Raw genomic sequence first — 10,903 nt, forward strand, 5'->3', positions numbered from 1 at the left:
CTCAAAGTAATAAAGCAAAGAAGCAAACCAGCTGGAAATCATCCAAGGGATTAAATATTAAGTTTTAGCAAAGTAATTCATTTTTAATTAAGTAAAAAGGTAGGAATGCGCAGTAGTAGAGACAGAGAGAATAAAAGAAACAGACGTATTCCATCTGCAGGCTCACTCTCTAATGCCCACAACAGGGGCTTCTCCCTTTGTTTCTCCCCTTATTGCAGATTCAGAAAAAAATTATATCAGTGTGGAAACAATGGTCTTACCCACTTTCCTGTAACTCTTGACCCTTTGTGCCCTAATCAACTATGTAAGATTATCAAAATTTAAAAATACATTTAAAAGGCCCACAACAACTCACAGCAACAGCAGTTTGAAAACCATCCCTCACTTAGCCTAACATCAGGAATATATTAAAAACAGTTTAAAAAGAACTTCACGTCTCCTTTTACTCTTTATTTTACCAATGTATATTTTTATTTACTTGACAAGCAGAACAACAGATGGACACACACACATACACACATACACACTCACACACACATTGACATGTGGAGAAAATCTTTCCATCTGCTGGTTCACTTCCCAACAGCCTCAATCACCAGGGCTGGGTCAGGAAACAGCCTGGAATCTAGAGTCCAGTACATCTCCCCGATGGGTGACAGGAGCCCATGTGCTGCTCCCATCACCTGCCTCCCAGTAGCAGCAGCAGGAGCTGGAGGGGTGTAAAATGGTAGAGACACTAGGGCACTCCCGCACAGGATTTCACAGTCTGAACACAGCCTTAAACCGAGCTGCAAAGCCTGCTCCAGAAACGCTCGCTTAAAATCATCTGAAACTGGTGGAGGAATTAGGGTTTCTTGCTCTTGAGTGGGAATGCTGAATGTGTGTGCTCCTCATTACGAGTAGCTAGTTCTATTGTTCAAAGTGATGGATGTGCCACTGTTTATTTGGCAATAATTCACCTAAGACCTTGCTTAGCACAGGAATTTTACATTTGACCTGAGGATGTTTTATTGAAAACTGATTACTCTGAAGAGGAACATAGACATAAGATGTTGAACTGGACATGACATAAGACATGAACTGGACATAAGAGGAGGCTTATTCATATTGGTTCTGAACACTTACTGAAATGCAGATTTGGTATTTAGTTGGTCAAAGTGTTTTTTAATCACCTACCTTTTTTCCACTAATACTGCCTCTACTTACCTCCCTAAGAAGTATTCCTTAGCTGCCATGGGAAAGAGAACTGCTGTTTTTCAAAGAAAACATTTATTTCTCTATTGTGGGAAATGTCCAGTAACTCCATCCCTGCACAGGACCTGGTCTGGAGTGAGGCTCCAGCCCTCTGTGAATCCATGCAGATGTGGAAAGTGTGTGCAGACCACCCTGGACAAGGCACAGGTTGCTCTTGGTTGACCACAGCAGCCAATGCCCCAGGATTCTGGGGGAGCTGGGGAGCAATGTGACAGTCACATGTGTGAAGTGGCTCTGAGACAGAGAAAATTCACCTCTGCTATCTCATTCCCCAGTGGATGCAATGTCTGAGTCTGAGCAGAACAAGGTCAAAATCCAGAATCCTAATCAAGGTCTCCCACATGGGGACCAGGGCTCTGGTCATTTAAGTCACCACCTGCGGACTCCCAGGTGCACAGCAGCAGGGAGCAGGAGTCAACAACCTGGACTAGAACCCAGGCACTCTGATACTGTGAGAGGATCGTTCAAAGATTGTATTGACCTCCAAACTAATCCTGCCTCCGATTTTTCATTCTTTATCAATTTTCAATTTGTTTGAAAGACAAAGCAGAAAAGGGGAAATTAACACAGATATACAGAAATCTCTCATCCCCAAGTCCTCTTTCCAAAAGCCTGTACCACTTGGGATTGTTCAGGTTGAAACTTGGAACCCGGAACTCTGTCTAGGCGTCTGATATGGGTGGTAGATGATCCAAGCATTTGGATCGTCTTCTGCTACTTCTCCAGGTGTGTTAGGGTGGACCTGGATTGGAAGTATAGCAGCCTGCAATTGACTAACATATTCAACACTGGTGTCTCAGATGGTATTTGATACTGCTGTAGCCCAGCATCCAACTGGAAAAAGAAGTTTGTTTAAAAAAATTATTTTTTTCAGAACATCATTATAATACAACCGTACTATAATTACTGCCATTTGTTTCACTAAGTAAGTGAACTGAGCCATTCATATGACTTAACAATTTCCATAACCAGAATTTTATTGTAGTGTTTAACATCAACCATGAAAATATAGTTAAATAATTGTATTACATAATAGACCTTTTTATTTATTAGGTAACCTGGAAAAATAATACATATGAAGAGCAGTTGCACACTGAGGGATAGATCATTATCTGGCCTGCTTTTCTTTGTTTTAGATAATATACAAACAGTGTTCCTAAAATATAAGATAAGCAACATTTGAATTATTTCAGGTTATATAATTTATTTGTTTTGCTTATCATAGGACCAAAGGGTATGCTCTAGCTTTTATAACTCATAAATCAGTAAAGGGCTTTGAGGGTAATTTTAGATTTTAGAATAATGTCTGTGTTTGTTGAGTTCTCCCCAACTAGGCTGCAGCTCCCACTGGTTTGCGTGAGGACCGAGTATGAAGTGGGTAGGATCGAGGTGGATTACAACACACGCTGGTTCAAGTGGAAGACAGGGCTGGAAACAGAACTGACCCAGCAACTGAAACGACCAGCATGTGCATAAGCTGATTGGGGCAGCAGACTGTGCCAGACTCCGTACTGGTGAACTCACACAAGAATCAGGTCTGGGATCATCTCAGAGGAAGTTTCTTTGGACATCCCTCCAACTGAACTACTGATTTCAGAACCCCAACCATGAAGAGACTATGTCAGCCAGTGGATTCTGAATAGATTTCATCATGACTGGAATGGCGAGATCGGCAGCAATTTAGACCTGTTGAACTATCAAAACTGCTTGAGCAGGACCCTCGGAGCGTGCCTCACGTAGGGGATCTGGGATGGGTGGGAGGCTAGGTGGGGCTTTTCCCTTTGTTTCTCCCCTGACCCCACATGTAGGGAAAAAATGATCATATTAGTGTGGAAACAATGGTATTACCCACTTTCCTGTAGCCCTTGACCCTTTGTACTCTATTCAACTAAGTAAGATTATTATTAAAAAAATAAAAAATAAATAAATTTTTAAAAACTCATCGTAGTTTCCAATTGAACACTTAAAGATTTAGTTATATGCCAAGTAACATTTCAAAAATCCAGCACAAACTTTGACTTCTAGCAGCAAATAATCTATCCCATGTCCCAGACATGACCCAAACATCCAGAGCCTATGTTTCTGAGGCCTTTGTTTCCATTTTACGTAGTGTTTTTTGTGATCCAAGTCAAGTACATTTCAGTATTTCAGTTATCTTAACTTTTTTTTAAAGATTTATTTTTTTATTGGAAAGGCAGATTTGCAGAAAGAGGGAGAGACAGAGAGAAAGATATTCTGTTCGCTGGTTCACTGCCCAAGTGGCCATAACAGCCAGAGCTGAGCTAATCCAAAACTAGGAACCAGGAGCTTCTTCCAGGTCTCCCACGCAGGTACAGGGTCCCAACCCTTTGGGCCATCCTCGACTGCTTTTCCAGGCCACAAGCAGGGAACTAGAAGGGGAGTGGACTAGCCAGGACATGAACTGGCACCCACATGCAAGGCATCCAAGCACATGCATGGTAAGAATTTAACCACTGAGCCACAGCACTGGGCCCTGTCTGAAATTTTTCAAAATTGTAAGAGTGGGTATCTAGCATTGTGGATAAGATGTTCAAAATGCTTGGTTATGAATATAAACTTCTCTCTGCCTGCAGAGGCCACCAGTGCAGGCCTGGGAAGCTGTGATGATGGTTCAAATAATCTTGTTTTTGCCAAAACCTATGTGGGGGACCTGGATTGAGTTTCTGGTTCCCAGCTCCATCCTCAATCATGCTGTGGAGCAAACCAGTGGATTAATGGATCTGTGTCTCTCACTCTGTGTGTGTGTGCGTATGTTTTAATTTCTCTCTCACACTTTTTGTATTTCACATTCTCTACTTCTAACATGAGCAAAGTCAGTATGTGTGGACATTTGGCACAACAGTAAGGATACTTCTTGGGACCCCTGCATCCCATATCAAAGTGCCTGGGTTTGAGTCCCAGCTTTGTTTCTGATCCCAGCTTCCTGTTGATACACATTCTGAAAGCAACATGTAATGGAATCAGCACTTGAGAGACCCAGGTGAATCTCCAGACCCTGGGCCTCAGGCAGCTCATCCTCTGCTGTCGCAGGTATTTGGAGAATGATTCAATGTACACGACTTTTTTGTCTCAGTCAATCTTTAGCTGTCTCTTTTCTAGTTCTTTAAACCAATCTCTTTTTTGATTTGGATACAAATCTTGATCCCATATTAGAGATGGTAAAACTGAGACTCAGAGAAGTAAAGCCATGCGATCAACGTCAAAGGGCTAGGTGGGCCAGGCAGGATACAAGATTGGCTCAGAGGGGTGTTCCTTCCTGACCAGGTAGCATGTTCTGATGCCAACTTTTCATGCTGCTCCCCCGTTATCAATTGACCACCTGGTTCCATCTATTTAACCTCACAGTGAGGGAACCCTGAGTACTTCCATCGGCTGTCAGTCCTCCATGCGCAGCTGGTGGGGACTGTGGCCTTGGACCATGGGAGATCTGGTGCTCCACCACATGTTCTGGAGTGGGGCCCAGTCCAGCCCCCTCCATCCCCCTCTGTGTCCTATATTAGAGGCCAGGTTCCGTTTCTCCTTCCCTTCTTCTCCAGATCCATAATGATCCGGCTGCTGAGCTCCCTCCTCCTTGTGGCCCTGGGTAAGCCCCCAGCCTGAGTCTTGCTGCCTGTGTGTGTCCTGTGCCAGAAGTTCTAAAATCTGTTCTCCAACACGGGCCTCACAATCCCAACACCTGCTTCCCTAGAAGAGGTTTCAGGGGCCTGGAGAGGTAGCCTGAAGGCCAAGTCCTAGCCTTGTATGCCCAGATTCCCATCCAGCTCCTTGCTTGTGACCTGGTAAAGTAATCAAGGACAGCCCAAAGCTTTGGTCCCTATACCCACATGGGAGACCCAGAAGAGGCTCTGGGCACCTGGCTTCAGATAGGCACAGCTCCAGCTGTTACAGCAGCTTGAGGAGTGAATCATTGGATGGAAAATCTTCCTCTCATCTCTTCTGCGCTCTCTCTGTCTGTATCTTTCTAATTAAAAGTAATAATAATAATAAATAGTTAAAAAGAAGGGGTCTTCAGCTTGATGCTGGGGATGAGAAAGGAGAAAAAACAGGAGGTGGCCCAGCCCAGGAGAAGGACTAGGAGCAGCACCAAGGGCTGTGGAGGGAGTCCTTGGTGGGGCGGTGACAAAGCTGAGTGGTTAGGGTCAGGTTCTGTACGTAGACTGTATCAGGTAGAACTTCCATTCTGGGCTGAATGATCCAATTCTCCACTCACACTGCTCCAATCCACCTCTACTGCCTGAGGTTCACCTTTTCCTGGTCTCTCTGCCACATTACATTGCAGCTCAGAGCTTCCTCCTCTGAACAATCGCCCCTTCTGACAACCATGGGACTAGGGAACATTCAATGAGCACTCTCGCTACTGTAGACTGATGGCTGGGACACTTCCATTTATGATCCCAAGTGCTTTTCATCTCCGCCTCATGACATCACAGTGCTGAACTTGTCCCGATTTTGTATTAGGGAAAACTGACCCATTGAGAAGTAAAACATGCTCCAAGCACAGGGGATGCAGCTGCACTGTGAACCCAGGCAGTCTTACTTCACAGCTTCCAATATACTAGAGAATGTTTTTATTATGTATTTTATTTAAGGGTAGAGAAACTGACAGACTGATAGAGAGATTTCCCATGTTTTACTTTGCTACTCCTATGTCTGCAATAACCAAGGCTGGGCCAGGCTGAAACTAGAAGTCAGAAAAGTCAGAGGTGGAAGTGGCTCTAAAACTCAAATCATCACTGTTGCACCTCCTAGGGAGTCACACAGCCCACCTATGGCACTGTAGGACTGGCACACTCCCCTTTTCCTACTGGGGCCCTCTGGTTGATTAACATATCTACTGTCCTCTCCAGCCTCAGGCTCTGACCAGCCTTCCTTCAACCCCTCCAGCCGTGTGGTCAATGGTGAGGATGCAGTGCCCTACAGCAAGCCCTGGCAGGTGAGAATAATACCCAATGACTAACACTGTGGGCTCTGGACACCAAGCACTGGTTGCATGTGTCCGCCCCAGTGGCAACACTACCTACGAGGCACACTTTTGAGGGTCTGGGAAAAGTCGGAATCGCAACCAGACCCCTTATTGCCAAAAGCTGCTGCATTTATACCCTTCTCTCCACTAATCACTTCTCCACCAGGTGCTACCTGATAGGCCAGTAGTAATGACATAAACGCAGCGAGGGCATCCACCTATCCCTGTGACTTCCTGTTTACTTGCTGGCGAGACCAACCCCACCTCCTGGCCCTGGGCCAGCCACCATCCTGTGACGGCCTTTCCTAGTCCTGGGAGCAGCTTCAGCACCCTGCTCGGCACAGTTGCAAAGTCTCCAGCCTTGACCCAATAATATAGGAACCCAGACACTGGGTAGAGGCAGAGCAGGGGACTCAGGTCCACTTCCTTGAATCCCACAGCAGGGCTCTGTGGTCTGGAGCACAGAGTATGGAGAGTTGGATCAGGGTAGTAGAGGGCAGCACAGAGGGCAAGGCTTGCTCTGCTGTGGAGCACAGTAGTCATTAGCTACATGAGGATACATAAATGTGAATTTAAAAAGTCAATCATGTCCAAGAGTTATAGAGCCACATGTGGCCAATGGTTCCCATGTTGGGCAGCAGACAGAGAACATGACTACCACCCAGAACATTCTCTAGGGTAGGGTCAGCCAGTGTGTTCTGGGAGGGAGCAGAGAGTGAATGCTGCAGCCCTGTCAGCCACATGGCTTCTCCAGCAGTGACTTAGCCCTGCCATTGCAACAGGAAAGCAGCCAGAGAGCATGTGTGCCTGAGTGAACGGACTGTGTGCAGTCAACATCTGTGTGCACAGACCACAGCCAGCCTGGGGCAGAGGCTATGCCTTGTCAGCCTTGATCTTCAGGAACATTTGAGATTCTGAATGAGTAGGGAACCACAAGGCAAGAAAACGAGTCAGGGTGATTTGTACTTCAGAAACTCCGGGAAGTCAGGAAGGGCTAATGTGCAGGAGAATGGGACCTGAGAGAACAGAGGATCTTAGCGACTGTCAGAGGACAGAAGGCTTGGAGATTCCTTCTGTGCAGAGAATGTTGCGGTGCTCAGGGAAGAGACTGAGCATCCCAGTGATCCCTGAGGAGAAAAGGATAGGACCTCCATGAGCAGGTGTGACTCTGAAAGGGCTGCTCTTCTCTGTGAACACACTGCACAACCTACAGTTGTGACCCAAACCTCTCAGAATCATCCTTCCTGGGCCTCCAGGTTCTCTTGGAATATAAGGCGAGTGGAGGCTGGTCCTTCACCTGTGGAGGGACCCTCATCGATCGTTGCTGGGTTATGACTGCTGCCCACTGTGTCGTGTGAGTTCTCCTTCTGCCCCACCCCTGCCCTGTCCTTTATCACGTGTGAGACCCAGGTAGTCTAGAACATGGGTGGTTATGCGTGGTGGCAGTCAAATTCAAGCTGATGTCCCTCCCTCCCATGGCAGGAGTGGTCGGACATACCGCGTCGTGTTGGGAGAGTACGACCGCTCAGTGACAGAGGGACCTGAGCAGACCATCATTGTGGAAAAGGCCATCGTGCACCCGCAATATAACAACAATAATGTGGCCAAAGGGTGAGTGAGCTCCCAGCTGGACCGGGCTCCTGTGTTCTTCCCTCCATGACCACAGCTCATCTAGTCCCTCACCTGTGTCTGGGTGGCTCAGCATTTTCTGGTGAGATCACAGCCAGGAGCAGAAACCTTACAAACCCAATACAGGACTTAGAGACTGTTGTCATGGAAACCACGGTGCACCCCCACAGGGAGCCTGTGGCCATAAAAAGTGAGATGCATGAGAAATGTCCAGAGTGACACCAGGTACAGCAGTGGTCACCAAGTGTGGCCTGTTGGACTCCAGCACCAGTGTAACCTGGGAACTCTGTGAGTACAGTCAGACCTCTGGTGTCAGCCAGACACAGCCTCAAAGCCTGGGAGTCGATCCCAGAATAATGGCTTCCTTCTTAAAACTTATTCGTTGATTTTTATCTATTTAAAAATCAGAGAGAAATGTTCCATCTACTAATTCAATCCAATTACCTACAAAAATTAAAGTTGTGCCAGTCAAGGCCAGAAAGCTAACAATCAGCCAGGATGTGTAAGCGGGAGGCAGAGTCCAGGCAACAGAGCCTCCAGCTGCTTCTGCAGGTGCACATGAAGAGGAAACTGGAATGGAGCAGCTGAGACTGGCACCTGGCACTGTGATGGGGGATGCAACCACTAACCAGTGAGCCACCTGTCCCCCAGTAACTGTGTCACAGCCCTCCAGGCGTGTGAGCCCAGTGAGACCTTAAGTGAGAGCAGGGACATTAGAGAAACCAGGGACATTACCGTGAGAGGTACCAAAGACAGTTATAAAGCTTCTGGAAGCTTCTGGATTCTAAAAGTAGAAGAAAGTAGTACAAGGATGTCCAAGGCCACCAGGCTATACATGACTTAACAAATTATTATTTAGCCATTATTTAAAAGAGTTATAGGGTGGTAGGGACACAGAGGGTCTCCATCCACTGGTTCAGTTCCCAAATTGCCACAGTGGACAGAACCATGCCAGTCTAAAACCAGAAGCTACTTTCGTGTCTCCAATAGCGAGGCAGGAACTCAAGGACTTGGGCCGTCCTCCACTGCTTTCCCAGGTCATAAGTAGGAAGCTGGATTAGAAGTGGAGCAGTCACATATTGAACCATTACCTGTATATGGTATCAGGATCACAGGCAGCGGCTTAGCCTAAAATACCACAGTGCCAAATTTCCAACCAACTCCTTTGTTCCCACAGCTATGACATCGCCCTCCTCAAGCTGTCCAAATGTGCCGAGCTGACGGATGAGGTCCAGCTTGCCCGCCTCCCTCCTGCTGGCTACATCCTGCCCCATGGCACACAATGCTGTGTCACTGGCTGGGGCCGGCTCTCCAGTACGTGTTGACCAGGGAGCACGGCAGAGACAGGATCTGGGGGACAGAAACTGATGTTACATCAGGTCTGGTCTCGAGGGTTTTCTCATTAAAGCACCCAAACAATCAGGAGAGAATCCTGGAGTCTGTATCAGGAATATAGAGTACTTGATCATGGATGTAGAGGCTCACAGAACATGAGGATGGTGTAACTGGGAGACCCCTCAGCCCAGGAGAGCATGGGCCTCCGTGGCCCTCCCCAGGATCCTACCCTGCCCTCTGGGCCCTCATTGCTCTCTGTCTCTGCAGCTGGTGGACAACTGCCAAACAAGCTGCAGAAAGGGCTGCTGCCCGTGGTGGACTATGAACACTGCTCCCAGCGAGACTGGTGGGGCTCCACCGTGAAAGAGACCATGGTGTGCGCCGGCGGGGACGAAGTCTCTGGTTGTAATGTAAGTGACTCACTCTTCAATGCAGAGCTATTTTAGGAGGTAGAGAAGCTGTCTTCCATGGGAGCAGATTCTAGTGTCCCTGGGCTACATGCCTAGATGTGCAGGAGCTATCTTCTCTGCTGGTCACACGGGGGCTGCAGGCCCCAGGCAGCACCTAGAGGAAGTCAGCACAGCCCACACACCCTGACTCCTGACCACCTCACAGGACCCCTCACCTGGGACCATCACTGTCCCTCCTCCTGCTCAGGCTTCCCCAGCAGCACAGCAGGGACACTCACACCACCACCTGGAGTCACCCACTCTGGGCTCTGCAGGGATCCTCAACCACTGTGCTGTGGGAGCTGAGTCCTCCTAAGCAGCAGGGAAGGTGCTGCCAGCAGGGGGCGCTGGCGTCTCTCGGGGCTCCCTCTGTGCCAGGGACTGTGCTGAGGTCCTGTGTGGGTCCCTTCCTGCTCAGCAGCTGTGGTAGCACAGACCCTGGTCCTGGCCAGCTGAGGCCCTGAGGCTGGGGGAGGTGCAGCAGTGTGGGTGTGTCTGCAACCCCCAGGTCAGGGACAATTCCTTCTAGCTGAGACACAGCTTAGTTCCCACCCCTCTGACCATCACAGGGTGACTCTGGAGGACCCCTCAACTGCCCCGGAGAGGATGGTGAGTTGGAGGTCCATGGTGTGACCAGCTTTGTTTCTGGCTATGGCTGCAACTACCCGAAGAAGCCCACTGTGTTCACCCGCGTGTCAGCCTACATTCCCTGGATTAAGGAGGTGAGGGCTGCATAGCTAGGAGGGCTCCAGGCTAGGAACTCTCTGACATGGGGACTGGTCACAGGGTGGTAGGTCAGATGCTGGTGAGGGGCAGCAGGGAGCCCAGAGAGGCAGTAGGGGAGGAGCCTTGGGGACATTCCCGAGGGGCCTGTGGATGTGTTCTGCTCTCTGTGGTTCAGAACTTCCCAGACTTTGGGTAGAGTTTTGCACTTCCTTATTAGTGAGGGTTTCTCAGTGCGTCCTCTGGTTGGTTCCTTTTTCGTCATAGAGGAGAGAGGGACACACCGCCACCTGGTGGAGGTGATGTGAAATGAGCAATTATGGTGAGGGATGGTGAGATTTGGGATGGGAAAAGCTGAAGACCTAGCATCTCAGAGGACAGGTGGTCACAGAGGGTTGATATTGCCCATGATAGCAGCAGTGACCACCTCAAGATCATGTAAATGTGCACCAGGGACAGAGATGGAATCCTTGAATGATAGCTAATCCTGAACAGGGTAAGTATTGTGATCACCACTGCCATTAGAGAA

The 10,903-nt window shown here is 48.3% G+C and overlaps 1 protein-coding gene across 1 annotated transcript; it reads left to right on the forward strand.

The window, feature by feature from the left end:
• Positions 1 to 4,818: 4,818 nt before the first annotated feature.
• On the forward strand, positions 4,819 to 10,573 carry LOC121156112 (chymotrypsin-like elastase family member 3B). Its single transcript, XM_040979726.1, has 8 exons — positions 4,819 to 4,858; positions 6,123 to 6,208; positions 7,495 to 7,592; positions 7,721 to 7,849; positions 9,045 to 9,181; positions 9,470 to 9,612; positions 10,221 to 10,373; positions 10,553 to 10,573. The coding sequence occupies exons 1-8, from the start codon at positions 4,819 to 4,821 to the stop codon at positions 10,571 to 10,573; spliced, it is 807 nt and encodes a 268-aa protein (XP_040835660.1).
• Positions 10,574 to 10,903: the final 330 nt, after the last annotated feature.

Source organism: Ochotona curzoniae, unplaced genomic scaffold, assembly GCF_017591425.1.
Source record: "Ochotona curzoniae isolate NIBS_2020 unplaced genomic scaffold, NIBS_Ocur_1.0 contig_3255, whole genome shotgun sequence".
NCBI classification, from domain to species: domain Eukaryota; kingdom Metazoa; phylum Chordata; class Mammalia; order Lagomorpha; family Ochotonidae; genus Ochotona; species Ochotona curzoniae.

Coding starts and splice junctions, on each gene's coding strand:
- LOC121156112 (XM_040979726.1), top strand. CDS start 4,819: ATGATCCGGCTGCTGAGCTCCCTCCTCCTTGTGGCCCTGG. Junction 6,209..7,494: donor CCTACAGCAAGCCCTGGCAG/GTGAGAATAATA, acceptor CTGGGCCTCCAG/GTTCTCTTGGAATATAAGGC. Junction 7,850..9,044: donor AACAATAATGTGGCCAAAGG/GTGAGTGAGCTC, acceptor TTGTTCCCACAG/CTATGACATCGCCCTCCTCA.